At 36.1% G+C, this 16,127-nt stretch overlaps 1 protein-coding gene across 1 annotated transcript in view; it reads right to left on the reverse strand.

Moving 5' to 3' along the window:
• Positions 1-13,917, reverse strand: part of LOC122811940 (snaclec coagulation factor IX/factor X-binding protein subunit A-like) — an 82,567-nt gene extending 68,650 nt beyond the window's left edge. Inside the window, exons 1-3 of the mRNA XM_044084125.1 lie at positions 13,848-13,917; positions 10,900-10,969; positions 7,620-7,921 (exon numbers count right to left, since the gene is read on the reverse strand). Of these exons, the coding sequence (XP_043940060.1) occupies positions 7,620-7,921; positions 10,900-10,969; positions 13,848-13,868 (393 nt within the window). The 5' untranslated portion in view covers positions 13,869-13,917. The remainder of the gene's footprint in view (positions 1-7,619; positions 7,922-10,899; positions 10,970-13,847) is intronic.
• Between the last annotated feature and the right edge of the window lie 2,210 nt (positions 13,918-16,127).

A 16,127-nucleotide genomic window follows, 5' to 3' on the forward strand; every position in this document is an offset into this window, starting at 1 on the left:
TCAGATAAGGTGACAGAACTACAACACTCAGTGGTTGAAATGAGGAAAAGGCTGGCTGAATATGAGACTGTACAAGAAGAGATGTTTCAAAAATCAATATAGTTGAAGGATAGCTCACGTAGGGAAAACCTGAGATTTTATGATGTACCAGAGAAGTTGGAAGGAACAGACTGTATTAATTTTATGAAAGCACAAATAAGCAACTAGACTGGTATTCCACAACAGAAACTGGTAACTGAAAGGGCACGTCATGTGTATGCTTCAAATCTGCTTACTAGAAAACAACCAACCTAGACTGTTAATAATAAAGATGCAGTCTTATCTGCAGAAGGAGTTACTTCTGACAAAACTGTGGCAGAAGGATAAAGGACTAAAAATGGGAGACAACAGAGTGTTTGTGGTGAATGATTAGTCAGTGTACACCAGGCAGAAGAGGAATAAATGTATTCCATTATTTAGGGAGTACTGAAAAGCAGCGTGACATTGAAACTATTGTACCCAGCCATCTTCAAAGTGTTTTTCCATGGAGGGACAAAATCATTTTTTGATGAAATACATGCTAAGGAAGAAATACAAAAGTTTGTCCACAAAATGGTGAGCTGTGAATCAAAAGGAGGTTCTCTTTGTGTTCTCCTGGTGATAAGAACTACAAAGAGACTGAGCCTGTGAAATCTTTTCCACTGTTTCAGTTGCCTGAGAGAAGGAAGAAAACATAAGAATCAACTAGAAGAATCAGAAATATGTTGGAAATGAAACAGAGACAGGATTTGGGAGATGGAGATGAATAGGATTAAGGATAGTAACTTGGATATCAAAAACTGTAGGATGACAAAGCAATAATTATTTGTGTGAGATATGACAGAACAAGAAAATCTGAAAGATTGGGCTTCCTTGGACTTTGCTAAACTTGTGGAGGACTTTAAAGAATATACTCTGCTTCATGTTTTCTTAAATGACTTAATTAATGATGGTGTGTATTTATATATATATATATATATATATATATGTTTGTATGTTTGTTGTTGGTCTTCATTCGTTCGTTTTGGATATATATATATATATATATATATATATATATATATATATATATATATATATATATATATATATATCTATGGTGCAGTTTTTTATGTACTGTTTTATTCCTTGAAGGCTGTGAACCAAAGTGCTACATATTTTACTGGAATAAATTTTGGATACCTGGCCTGATGATTTGTGTTTTGTACTTTAAAGGATATACCCTGCTTCATGTTTGCATGATCGCAACTATCCCATGTAAAAACAGCCATGGGGAATCCCTCTTCCCCAACAAAGTCACAAAGCCATGGAATACTCTACCTCTCGACCTCAGACTGCAGAACTGTTCCACTACTATCAAAAATCTCCTTAAATCAATGCAAGTGCAATTCTCCCTCCTGGAGGCAAACCCAACACAGTAGCCTACCTCCCTAAGCCTCTGTAGCACATTTATAAATTGCTCTACAGTTGTCTTGTGTATCAAATGTATATATTGTAAATATATTCTACTATGACAATACCTAAGACATATATTGTACCTATGCTTTTCCATGAAACTGCTACACTTATAAACTGTACTGCAACTTTGTATCCTTTATAACTATTAGCATTCCTATAGCATGTTACTCTACTGTCTCTTCCATTAATACTGTGTATAACTGTATGTTTCCTAATGTATGGAGCTTTTCTCCCCAGGACTCCACTGAAAATGGACATTAGTAGTCCAGCCGGACTATCCTGTTAAACAAATGTTAAAATAAATAAAATAAATGGTATTATTGTTCAGAGAATCAAATCAATAACTTGGAAAAGACAAATGTGGGTTTAAAAAGCAAGAATTATATTTGTGAAACATATCAGAATAAGAGGATTTGTAAATATTGGATTTTTGTGGACTTTGTTAAACTTGTAGGGGACTTTAAAGCACATGCCCTACATTATGTCATTAATCTTTGAAGAACTACTTTGGAGAGGGGAGGGGAAGGGAGAAAGTTAACTGTAAGTAAAACATATTTCTGTGTTTTTTTTTTTTAATGGTAATGTTTAAATGTTGCACGACTTTCTAAGCAAGCTTTGAAGTAAGGTTTTCTTAGTTCTTTTTTAATGTAATGGGGATACTAATATAAACGGGTGCTTTTTTTCTTTTTCTCCATTCTTCTCTCTTTTTCCTTTATCAGTTTTAAGAAATATAGACACTGCATGTAGGGAAAAAGGGGAGAGGAAAGGTCTGATTAAGACAGCATGACAAAAGAAAAAATAGTGTGCTTTTTCTCATGCTTGCATAGGGAAATTATTGGGTTAACCTTAGAATGTATCCAGTAACAAGTTTACTGCAGAGAATATAAATAAATACTGAGTATTATAAATTTTTTTTCTGGTAAACAAGGTATCCTTAGCAGTTTGTGTTTGGTTTGCATGTGACCAGATGACAATCTGATAAAGAGAAATGGCTTGGAGAATATGTTTACTGAAAGCCTTCAAGTGTCTTCTTAGCTGGGAGAGCTATAAAGATAAGACAAAACCAGATAGCACTTACTAAAAGCACAGGCTGCATCATGAGTCTTAGCATGAATAATCTTTCTTTTTGGTTGTCTCCAGCCTGTGGGTGTGGCTATCAGTTTAGAATGTTTGTTCTTACTATGTACATAATTTTGTGTGTTATTATTAAGTTAATAGGGTTTAGAAGGATATTGGGGGTGTGCATTTTTGTTTGAGAGCTTTCATAAAAACAAAAAATTCTGCAAGATATGAGATACACTAAAATGGAGATGACAAGAAACAACTGTATAAAAGATTAGCTTGCCAAATGTACATGCATGTAACACAAAAGCTGGAACCAGACATTTAACAAAAAAATATGTTATATATAAATGCTGGGAATAATAATCCCTCAAGAATATTATTCTTTCTATAACATCTTTAAACATTAATGGTCTCACAGATAAATACAAAAAAGAAAGAGTAGCGAACTATTTAAAAAAAGTAGAGTGCAAGTAGTTATGCTCCAGGAGACACACTTGAAAGAACTTAACATGTGAATTTGATAAATAAAGGTGTTCAGGATGGTTATTCAGCAGAATACCTGGGGCAAAGGAAGAGAAGAGTACCTATATTAATTGCAAGAAGAGTTCCAATAATAATAGAAGAAAATATAAACAAAAATAATTACAGATTTGTAGTACTAAGGGGCTACTGGCTAGGGAGAAGGATTACCCTGACATGTATTTATATTCCACCAAAAACTGATATAATGGAGCTTAAGAAAATTATATGAGAAATAATCAGTTTTCAGAAAGGAATATTACCTACAGGTGGGAACTGGAATTTCATTTGCAACAGTGAAGATGTGTCTGGGGGCCAAGAAGGGAAAATATAACAAAGGAGGTAGCTTTTTAAAGAAATTTATGAAAATACTTGGCATGGAATTCAGTACTAGTAGTTTGGAGTGAATTTACATATTATTCCCCAAGATACAAAAACTGGGCTAGGTTAGACAAAATTTACATTTCACAGGAACATGTGCATTTAGTTGAAGGTCTTAATACACACTCAATAACTATGTCAGATCATGCGCCAATAATAAATAAAATAAAAACACAGGATAATGAAATAAAAATGACATACCGGCACTTTCCCAACCACCTTTTTGTGAAAAGAGAGGAATTTAAGAAATGGGCAGTAGAAATTATTCAAGGGATATTAGAGAAGATAGAAATTTCTTCTGAAAGTTTAGCTAGGCAGTGGGATAAAATTAAAGTGGAATTTAAAAATAGGGTGGAAATAAAAGAAACAGATATATGGTTAAGAAGTAACAAGAGATACTTAGAGGGACTGACAAATGTTAAAGTATTGCAAAATAGGGGGAATCTCACAGAGCAAGAAGAGGAGCAACTGCAAAATGCTAAACAGAAAATAAGGGATTACCTCAATAATATGCATTAGTTTAAAAAGACTTCTGTTAAGCAACTGCTTTTTCATAATAACTCTAAAACTTTTAGCACAAAGACTCAGGCAACAGAAAGTAGAAGCGTAGGGAGCCTATAACAAGGAATATTATAAGTGATCTGGTAAAAGTATTAGAAATTTTTTTAAAATATAATGAAAGTCTGTATAAAGCAGAGAAATATGGAAATCAAGAAAAGGTACAAAGGAAAATGTTTATGGAAGAATTAAATATGCCAAGGTTAGAGATAAAGAAGGCTCAATTACTCATACTTAGAATAGGAGGAGATGAGATAAAAATGGTGATATATAACCAAGTTACAGGAAAGTCCCCAGGAATAGATAGTATTCCTGTAGAAGTTTGAAAGCTAAGAGGTGAAAAACTGATAAAGATCTGGAAGGTTTTGTTTAACAGTATTTTAAGAGAAAGAGAGGTACCAACATCCTGGAAGAAAGCAGTAGTAGCTGTAATACCTAAAGGGGGGTAAAGGTCCATTAGATCCAGCTTCATACAGGCCCATTTCAATACTAAATCATGTTTATAAAATGTTTATGTCTATAATTGCTAAAGGAATGGCAAATGTGATGCCAAAATTGATAGGTATGGATCAATGTGGTTTTGTAGAGGGGAGGCAGACATTTGACAATATTAACAGAAAGGTGATGATCCAGAGGGAAGCAGAATGTAAGAAGGTACCATTGTTGGTGGGTCTTGATGCAGAGCAAGCATTTGACAGAGAGTAAGCTGTGACTTTATGAGCAGAACAATGGAAACATTTGAATTCCTTGATAAAATTATAAGGTTGATTAGGAGGATATATGAGGGACCGGAGGTGAAAATTAAAGTGGGTGGGGTCATCTCTGATAATCTCTGCTTGAGCAGAGGAGCCAGGCATGGATGTCCTCTCTTCCCTTTGTTATTTGTATTATATTTAGAACCATTGGCAAAGAAATTAAGGGACTCAGAAATTCAAAATTATAATTGGTATGGTAGTCAAGAAAAGCTGGCTCTATTTGCAGATTACATTATTTTATACCTGACAAAACCAGAAAGGGACATTACAGTGCTGTGGAACACATTGAGACAGTTTCAAATGTTTTGGGATACAAAATTAATGAAGCTAAAGCAAAAGCAATAGCGGTAAACTATATACTCACACATACAAATTGGTTCAGCAGTATTCATACTTATGGGGACATGAGAAATTTCTTCTGAAAGTATAGCTAGAGAGTGGGATAAAATTAAAGTGGATTTTAAAAATAGAGTGGAAATAAAAGAAAGGGAGATGTGGTTAAGAAGTAACAAGAATTACTTAGAAGGACTGACAAATGTTAAAGTTTGAGTATGAATTAAAAATGATACTGGTGTGGCAGCTAAGGATATGTGAGAAGAGACTAAACAAAAGATAATACAAAAAGTGAGAAAATGGAAGCTCTGTTGTATGGATATTGATAGTAAGATACAAGCAGTTAAAATGTTTTTAATCCATTTAGTTTTATACATGTCAGGCATATTTTTATCAACCAGATGGGAAGTTGTGGATTGGAATTAATAAAGATCTGAAGGGTTTTATCTGGGAGGGATAGATAGCAAGAGTTAAGTGGGATAAGCTTATTCTTCCAGAAGAACAGGGTGGATTGGGATAATCTGAGTTGAAGGGGTATTTCAGAGCAACACAGTTAAGGCTTCTATACATAGCACAAGCAGAAAACTATATTCAAAATGGAAAGAGATGATGATGAAACAGAGGAGAAGCTCAAGTAACAAGGAGAGACTGGGATTTTGGATACAGACCTTTAAGGAGAACAATAATAATCATACAGACTATTATAATCATAAAGTGGCAGAAGGTATTCTAAGAACTAAGCCAATATGGGAATGGAGAAAGGAGATTCTGCTGAAAGGAATGAATGCAATTAGGGATACAGACAATAGGCAAGAGGGAGCAGGAATATATTAGAGAAAATTGCAAAGGAACCAAGGTATTGCGAGCAAATAACTAGAGGGGGAAGGGTAATAGAATGGGAAGATGCCAACAACTTATTTGGACTGCAGGTTAGAAATTGCCTTCCACACCAAGGATTGATATGAAAGTATAGGCAAAACAGAAAGAAATACGGGGTCCTAAACAAAAGACCAGCACTGGTAAGAGTTTTGGGTAGAATCTCGAACAGAAGTTGCTGTTAAGAAAGGAATAATTAGTAGAGCAAATAAAATATTGCATGATAACTATAAAAATCAAGCAGAGGAGGTTAGGAAGGATTGGGAAGAGAGACTGGATAAGCAATTCACAAAGAAATAATGGGGAGATATATGTATGTCTCCCAAACATGCAACAAAATGTAGAAGATTTAAGATCTTTGCCTGGAAGTGTTTACATAGGTATTTTTATACCTCAAGCATGCGCCAAAGAACTTTTCCTCAGGAAGACAGAAAATGTTAGAGGTGTGATGGGGAAGGAACAGGACGGGGATCTTATTTTCTGGAGTGTAATGAGATGATGGTCTTTAAAGATTCCCTGCAGTCTGCACTGTCGGGAGATGATGTGTGAGCAAATTGGAGTAACTAGGGAAATTAGTTTTTTAAGCTATGATACAAAATCAGAATTGTTTAGACATAGTAAGGCCTTGCTGAGTCTAATTATGATGGCTGCCAAAAAGCAATTACTAGAAAATGGAAATCAAAGTGTAAACCAACTTTACTAGAACATAGTAATAGAGATAAAACAACTGGAACTTGGATCATTGGAAAAGGGTAGGAGCAAATTACATAGAGAAAAAAATTAGAAATGTGGGCTCAATAATTACAGAGGAGGAATGAGGTTTGATAGAAGGCAGGATTTAAATAAGTTATGTAATGGTTGACTAAAAATGACTGGATATATTAAAAGTGATGTATAATGTCTGTAGCTAAAGTTGTGTTGGCACGGTTTGTAACTTACAATGTTTGCAACCAAGATTGTGTTGTTATGGTTTATTTTCATTTATATAAATGTAAGATTGCCTGTGTCATACACGAAAATTTAATAAAGATGTTTTTTTTAAAAAAAAAAACAATAGCAGAACACTGTTGGAGGAGAAGCTTTGTACAATATTACAGGTCTATTTTTACCCATGGATGTTACAGTAAGTCATGATACAACAGCTTTGGGCACAAGTGAATGGGTTTAAAGTGCAAGAGCTGCAGTCAGCACTGCCAGTGAGTTACTGTGCAGATATTGTTGGCAGTGTGTCTGTAATTTAACTGGAGGGGGGCACAGATATCAGTAAGTGCCAGCCCAAAGAACATGAGTTGTAGACAAAAGAGCTTTGAGTACATTCAGTGAGTTACTTGTGCAGACTCAGTCAGCAATGTGCTTGTCATCAGGCAAGTGTCTGCAACTGCTAACTCAAAAAACATTAGCTGTGGACATAGGGACTCTTGAGAACAGCGAGTTACTGACTGACTATTCACAGGTTATCAGCAGTGCCACATTCCTTTTACTATGGGGAGGTTCTTCCTATAAGTTCAACTCAAAATAGCACTAGCTTCCTTGGAAAGGGTTCAGAGTAGAGAACCATAACTGGTTCTAACTAGACATTGCTACAGGGAAGAAAGCTATTATAAAACTAAAAGTAAGAAATATTTGAAACAGAAATAGGAAATATTGATATCTTACCTCTGCACAGTGAAACGTGGTGTGGATGTTAAAGAAGTGAATGCAGGTATCCCCAACCTGGTCCCAATCCTCTGTGCCTGGCTTGGTACACTTCTTTACAGTTAGGTTTGCACAAATCTCCTTGGATTCAGGGTCTAGCATGCCTTTAAGCATGAGGTTGGTGAGACTACGCGATGATTTCTCTATCACCTCATTTGTTGGGCATTCCTTCTCAAGTTTCTCTGCTTCCTCATCTTCTCCAGTTGTCTTAGGGCATTCGTCACAGAATTCCTCCTGAGGGGGACACTGTGGCTGTCTGAGCACTGCAGGGAAGAAAAGAACATTTAAACAACAGTTCACATCAGAGGAAACGGTCTGCACTACAGTATTCTAAATTTGGCTCAGTATTTAGTTTCATGGTCAATAGCTTTCAATTTTTGTCTACATTTTAGTAGCATTTAATCATATGTCTGTATGAATCATGTTTCAAGAATGTCCATGACACCTGTGACAAAAGTATTGCCCAGCCTCAGGTATAAAGCACTTCTATGTAACTGCAAGAAGAAAATAAACCAGACTTAGGCTAGCCAGTATGAGTTAAACATGCTGATTTATTTAACTGATTTTGGTAAATATGTAGGCCCAATTAAAGTAGAGGTCTTTTTGTCAAGGATGACATTTCTTCCCCCCTCTACTCTTGGCATAGTAGCTCTACACTACAGCAAGTCCTCCTGGAGTGGCAGGATAATTTAATGAAATTCCTGGCCTACTCTGAGGCTGCATGACTTTGGAGTTGGTTATATTAAGTAAAGACCTGCATGTGAAGGTGTGAGAAGATTGCCTACCACTCCAATCAAGTCTTCGGTGCTGAGAATTACATACCATGCATTTGTGGAATACCAGGATTTAAACTCAAGATTGCAGCTTTGCAACCTTGTGCCTTAGCCATTATGTAAAGTAACAGTGAAGAGGCAGTTAAAGCCAAAAGAAATATGTTTTTATGCAAAGGAAATGTATGCCTTAAGAGAAGGGAGTGAAAGCCATGCAGGGATATTAAGAAGCATCTGTTTGTGCAAATTATGTAGTAATGAAAAAGACATCAGCATGGGAGCTGGTATGGTGAAAGAGAAAATGTGAAAAAAATATTGTTCAGGTACTTCACTGAAAAGTAGAGGTATAGTGGTAATAAAATCCAGATTAACTCGGTAGATGGGTGCAAATCTCCATTTAAGGATGTTAAGTGTTTCTGTTATACTCAGTTTACCAAGGAAAAAGAGGATTCTGTGCGTGGATGATGCAAACTTTCTGAGGCAAGAGAAAAGAAGTAGGCGAAGCAATAAATTAAAAGGCATTGGGTAAAAGCTGCTCAAACTAAGAAGTGACAATGCATGGGACGTAGAAGGTAAACCGCCATAGACAGGAAGCTTAAAGGTGTATTGTTCAGACCACTTATCAGGCTATTCAGTGCACCTTTAGATATAGGGGCATTTTCAGGTAATGAGGATAGCAGCAGTAGCGGTGCCCTTACACAGAGCAGCAGAACTGGTATAGGGTTGGCCAAGAGTCCTAACACTGATAATGGCAACATTATGAACAGACCATTCTGAATAATGCTGAAGGACTTTTTTGAGCAAAGAATCGTGTGAATTTTCCTAAGTGCATATTCACTTACAGCAAATCATGTGAGACCAGCCAAGTACCTTTCTGTGATTGTTAACTGCTAAAATGAATACTGGATTCCCAATGGATATGATCCATCTGGTTTGTGGTAAGCCATTATCATTGGGCAACATACCTTATTGCTGGGAAAGTTATGGAAATGAATATGGGACCTTTGATAATGGAATTGTTGAGAGGGTGACGCAGTGTACATAGGCAGCTAGAAAAAGGCAGAGATAGCTCAGGGCGCAGTCATTAGCAGGATGTAAGGAGTTTCCTCTGTGAATGACTGTGATGTAAACACATAAAATAACTGCTTAATTACAGCTTAATAAAATCATAAGTTATCTGTGAACCACCCACAGATAGCATGTAGCAATCCCTCCAGTACCACATATGGGGGGCAACAGCCTCCTCACTTATATATACTAATGCCACAGTTACACAGCTGTAGATAAAGGGGAAGTGTCTTAATATAGCAGAGTGCTCTTATGCAAACAGTGGTCCTACAGTACCTATCTACAAGCAAAGGTACATATCATCACTTAAAGTAAAGCCACATAGTAGTCCAACATGAATTTCATTGCTATAGACCTTGTTATAGCACTTGTCAGTACCAAAGCTACAACAACCCAGTCCATTTTGATACCACAAACCACTCATCTAGATCATCCACTTAATATATCATACTTTTCAACAACTCTACTTCCTTCACTAATTTCCATCACCTGCATCTACCTCTCCCCACATCACCATCCATATCCACCATGCTATACTGCCCTCTTTACACACTGTACTCTTCCAATTTTTAAAAATCACCTTAAAATAAAATTAAACTAATTTATTTATGCTTTACCATTCTGCTTACAACACTAATATACATCTTCCTTATCTGTAGCCACACTGAATGCAGCCCAGGCCCGCCTAACCCATCTGTCTGTTGCACAAAACCAACTCATTTTAATCACCCTCCATTAAAAAGAACCCTGTTACATACCTGGAGCTTAAAAAGACAAACTAGAACAACTGCAGGTCTTTCTAACAACACATGACTCTGACCTTGTGGATATCACAGAATCTTGAATTAAACATGACACAAATATCAGCCACCGTTTTCCTGAGAACAACTACTCATTTAATGCCCAGGTAAAAGAACGAAAGGAGGAACTCCTCTTCTAACCAAAACTAACCTCAAATGATTACCCTTCAACAATGCACAATGCACAAGTACCTTAGACAGTGACTCACAAACTTCACATATCCAACCATTGTTCCATAACTATAGGCCTTGCTTATATCCCTCCCTTAACCAACCTTCACAAACTTAGACTCTTCTTTGAGAAAATACTAACCATTTTCAGCCAGTCATTTCTATACCCTTACTTTGAAATGTTTAGAATAATTACCGTTGTTAAAATTCACCTTTCTATGACCAGCAGCTGCTATCCTTGCCCTACTAGCTGTCACATCATCCACATACCCTGTAACCTACACTACTGACTAAGCCTATAAAAGCTAATCTCAGTTATAATATAATATAATATAATAATATTCAGCAGCATGCAATGCTTTAGTCACTGCTAACTGAATTTCTGTGATCTATGTATGCTGTTTACTGTAGAAGAAGAAGAAGAAGCCTTACCAGAAGAGTTGCAGATGGCCACACCAAGGACTAGCAGCAGGGCAAGAGATGACTTCATTGTGATGAATACCTTTAAAACAAAACAGACAACACCAGGAGTCAGAGACATAAATCAAGAAACAAACTGAATACCTTTAAAACAAAACAGACAACATCAGGAGGCAGAGACATTAATCAAGAAACAAACTGAATACCTTTAAAACAAAACAGACAACATCAGGAGACAGAGAGACATAAATCAAGAAACAAACTCAATACCTTTAAAACAAAACAGACAACATCAGGAGGCAGAGAGACATAAATCAAGAAACAAACTCAATACCTTTTAAAGCAAAACAGACAACATCAGGAGGCAGAAATACATAAATCAAGAAACAAACTGATAAATTGTTTGGACAAATTAATTTGTTGGATGGTTGGATATCAAATTTGCTGATGGAAAGGGTGTAGACAGGTAAATATGAAATGTCTACAATACTGTCTTACCAAGAGAAATGAATGGAGCATTGTCTGTAACTTATATAAATTAACAGGAGAGAGCAACCTGGAAGATGTTCAGCTCTGAAGCTGGATATGACTGTGGAACTTGAAGAGATATCTAAATAGGAGTAATAAATGAATTTAGGGAGGAGCTTACTCACCAGCTAGTGGTCTAACTGTTAAATGACTGAAAACTGACATTGTTCTATCTGACCACAAATGTTTTATTTTTTTATTTTATTTATTTTACCTGTTTGTTGACTGTGTAGGCCCACTGAGGAAATTGTCCCATTTCAGGGGCGCCTGCTTAAGTGATTTGCTTAGAGTCATATCGTAGGCAGATGATGGTGGAAAGAATCAAACCTTGTACCCTGGCTACAGGAAGCATGCTAGTTAACAGCTCAGAGCTTTAGTCCTCTGTGCTAACTGATGTGTAAAAATGATGACAGTGGAGTGCTTGCCAGTAAGTCTCAGCTCTTTTTGTGGAAATGCATTGTAAATTCTGTTAACAATAAGGCAGGTACATTAGTCTGTATCCGCTGTACTGCAGAATCAAAGTAAGGCAAATGCATGTGTTTGGGAGGTGGCATGATATATAGTTAATTAATTTATTCATCACCGTAACAAATAAAACAGGCTAAGGGTGTTAACATGGACATTACCTGTCTGGGTACCAGAAAGGTCTTTAGTATTTCTTTCATAGGAGATGTTGATTGTTATCTGTTTGACATGATATATGTTAAATTGGGTACTGGATAAGACATAGTGAATGCTAGAAATTACAATTCACTACAGTACTGTACAACTGACTGACAGGATACAGCAAAGATTCATTCCTGGGACTGTTCCGATATATTACCTTAATTCATTATTATGATACATTAGTGAGAAGTCATGAAAGCAGAGATTGCCTACTCAGAGGCGATCTCTGTCTAACATACAAGGCCATGTTAAATCCAGAGTTGTTGGACATGCTACACTTAAAGAAATCCCAATCCCTCCAAGCCACACGCTCCAGGGATCTTAACCTTGTCATCACGATGAATAGAACATGCTGGAGGGATAGGTTCCTAACCCAGAGGCTCCCCATACTCTGGAATAGGCTGCCCATACATGTCAGGCAGAGTGCTTCAATGGCCCTCTTCAAGAGGAACCTTGACGATTGGATGGGAGATAGGAAATTCACCCCGGGGATCACATCAGTAGCCCTGCTAGACAGGGGTCCAGGAAAGTAAATATTTGTGGGAAGCAATAGCCAGGGAATCATTATGGCTAGGCTTGTATAGGCCCTAGGGCCGATAGCCTAGTACCTACCTATGAACCTATGAACCTAAATGTTTATTTTACAGATTGTATCAACAATTGCAACAGGGTGCTTACTCAATAAGGGGTGGAGCAATGTGGAAGGATTCTGTAAAACTCTGAGCGTTGAAAACACCTGGCAGTTCTGATTCCATCTAAAAATGTAGTACTACAAGCCTCTATGAGATTATAATTCATGAAAAGGAAGAAATCTGAAAACTGGACATACTTTACAGATACTTTAACAGAAGTATGCAGGAAGCTCTGAAAGGCCAGTAGGACTGGAGAACATATGGTGGCATACAAAGGTAAGAGTCCTTGCTAACATGTCATCTTCTAAGGGCTTGTACATTGGGATTCTTTGAGGTAAAAATGTAAAAAAAAGTTGTAAATAAAAAGCAGAATAAAGTGCAAGCCATATAATGCCTTACTGGGGGATGCAGGGTAGTTCTGATGACTAAATTAAGTGAAGTTCCTCCCAACACGGGCAATAGGAAATATGTTCAAAAGGCTTCTGATCATATAATGAGGGCTGTCTCTCCTAATGTGGGAAGGGAGAAGTACAGATATAAGTTTCCTGAGGAATATAATGGAGAAAGTCTCCTCTAATCATATGTTCGATGTTTGGCTAAAACAGATGGTGAATCCAGTCTTAGTCTGGAAATACATAATGCAACAGAAAGACAAATGCTAGCATATCTAATAGATGCAAACTTCAAATATATTGCATCTTTAATCAAAAATTTCCCTTCTACATCCCTTCTATGTGGGAAACAGAGAGATATGCAGGCAAAAGGAATATCAGTCATTTAAAAATGAGGGATATCACTCATATAATACAGCAAAAGGCATTGTGGATGGAGTTCTAAAGTTAAAGCGACTGATACTAAGAGGCAGAGATCTACCAGGTCTGAAAGATAAATATTTCTAGTGTGGGGCATTGAAATATAAGTGCATAAATATCATGAAAGTTTAAATATAATGTGTTCCTGCTATGTGCATCTGAAAAGATACAACAGATGGAGCTTGAGAAAAAAAAATGCGAAGAGATAGAACAGATTAAAAGAAAACACAGGATGGCAGCATGGGAAAAAGTATGTGCACAAAAACATGAACAAGTTAATGTGAAATGAAAAACAAGACTAGGAAATAATCATTTCACTTACCTCAGTCCTGCTTCTGCCCATGAATGTTCTGCTCTTATCACATCTGAAGGTGACATTTATATTCACTGGTTTCAGGAAGCTGGTGTTTGACAAGGGGTTGTTTACAAACCACAAACACCAGTTCCAATCTGTTTTGGTTGATAGCTACTCCACCTGGCTTCAGTATCTTCTGTTATTATTTGATTAGTCATTCAGTGGTTTTATTCACAGAAAGCAGTCTATTCTATCTCTAGCAGCCATGGCTAGAGAAGGTAAGGCAGAGAAGAATTACACATCTTATGCAGCTCCTGCTAAACGTCTGCTCATCAATAGTGTTGCTGCACATAGAGTTTTAGGTTAGATAAATATGAGTTCTGGTGTTCTTACCCAGATGTCTCATCTGCATGAACATATTAAGATTTAAACAACATTTAGAATGCCTGGATAATATAACAGTTGTAAATATTAATTGTTTTGGTTGTACATGTAAGCTAAGGGCAACAGTTATATATGTTTAATAGTGACATTTTAGTTTTTTATATATATATATATATATATATATATATATATATATATATATATATATATTTCTATAATGCAGAAAAAAACAAAATGAATATAAAATGTTCACAAACTTATTCCGAACTCTGCTTATTCCTGGAACAAAAATTATATCATTAGAATTGTTTAATTAAATTATTACGTTTTCTCTAGCTTCAGAAATTTTGACTACATATTTGAAATTGGACTTCAAATATTGCATAATCTATATAGACAACAAGTCTGTCAGATTCAGTTATGTGATTATTTTCTAAGTCTATTTTTTTTCTTTTGCTGTGATGAGTGCCATATATATGAATTTAAATATCTTGAACTTAGAAGGACACAAAAGAAGTATATCAATATTAGAGATCAGAGAGACTCATAATGCACTAAAAAGGAACACCAGCAATACTGAAGACATGAACCATCTTCTTTTACATTATCACCACAGATACCCTTATCCTACACAAATATAACTCATTTTAGAAGCAATGGAAAACGCTCAGTATACAATTGCATTTCAGTTTTTAGCACTAATACTTTTATTGCATTCTTTGTCAATAAACAAAGAAATAAAATTACTTACTACAAAATAAAACCTGTTGTCACCTGTCTAGCACAACAGACAAAACTATTAAGATATTTGCATGCAAATAGTAGATTCTGAGTACCATTTTGTTATATTTCTGTCCTAAATTATTCATACTTGGACACCATTCTTTTATTTCATACAATAAATATTAATTTAGCAAACAACAGAGTATAAATATATATGATTAATAAAATGTAATTGCATAACTAAAATGTATTCGCAATCTAGCATGTAATTCTCTTCTATTAGCACTAAATGTCTAATAAAGAATCTCTGTCTAGCTCATGTGATAGTTAAACCTTCTCAATCATATGAAAGTAAAACGCTGTTTTTGTCAGTTGGCCAGTTTATTCAAAGATTGAAACAATACTAATTTCATGAACTTTAATCACACTTTGACTTAGGAATGGAAATTAAAACAAACAGGTAGACATGAATATTCAGAGATGGACAGATAGTAGAAATGATAAGTTGAGAAGGAAATGGATTTAGACACGTTTAATAGATTACATGAATAAAAATGAAAAGAATGGTAGAGAATGTCCAGAAAATAAGGACATTTTGTAGAAATAGAAGGCAGCTGGCTGGTACAACACTAGTTAAATTCATGCTGAGTAATGTAAAAATCACTTCCAAGCAAATTTACAGAACAGGGCCATAAAATAGTAGCTACATAAATTATACCCAGAGATGGGGAAGTATGTGGAAAATGTGGGAATCAGCGGTGGGACTAGAGGAACGACTGCACTCAGAAATAAGCCAAAGAATGGAGACAGGTTATAGCAGAGAGAGTCGAATCACTTATTCAGGTATGTGTATGGATGGAGGGAAGGGGTGCTGCTCTACTGACATGGGGCTAGAGTGTTTAGGCAAGATATATGCAACACTAAAGGGGAACAGGAATAGTCTGGAGACTAGACACAGCCTGGGATTCAAAAGCATGCCTAGCACAACTGCAGATTGCCTCCAGTGGATACTGCTTATACCAGGAAGCAGCCCTAACTTTATTATCAATTAAAAAGGCAAAAAGTTCCAACTTTGTTTGTATCTAATTAGTAAACTCACTCACTTTAGGAATGAGACCTGTGGTGAAATTGGAGAATCCACACCTTTGGTAGGGTTCAACAAAGAAAAATTGATAAACACAGATGAAGCATGCACCTCAG

This window comes from Protopterus annectens, chromosome 9.part0, assembly GCF_019279795.1.
Source record: "Protopterus annectens isolate FY-2018-M chromosome 9.part0, PAN1.0, whole genome shotgun sequence".
NCBI classification, from domain to species: domain Eukaryota; kingdom Metazoa; phylum Chordata; order Ceratodontiformes; family Protopteridae; genus Protopterus; species Protopterus annectens.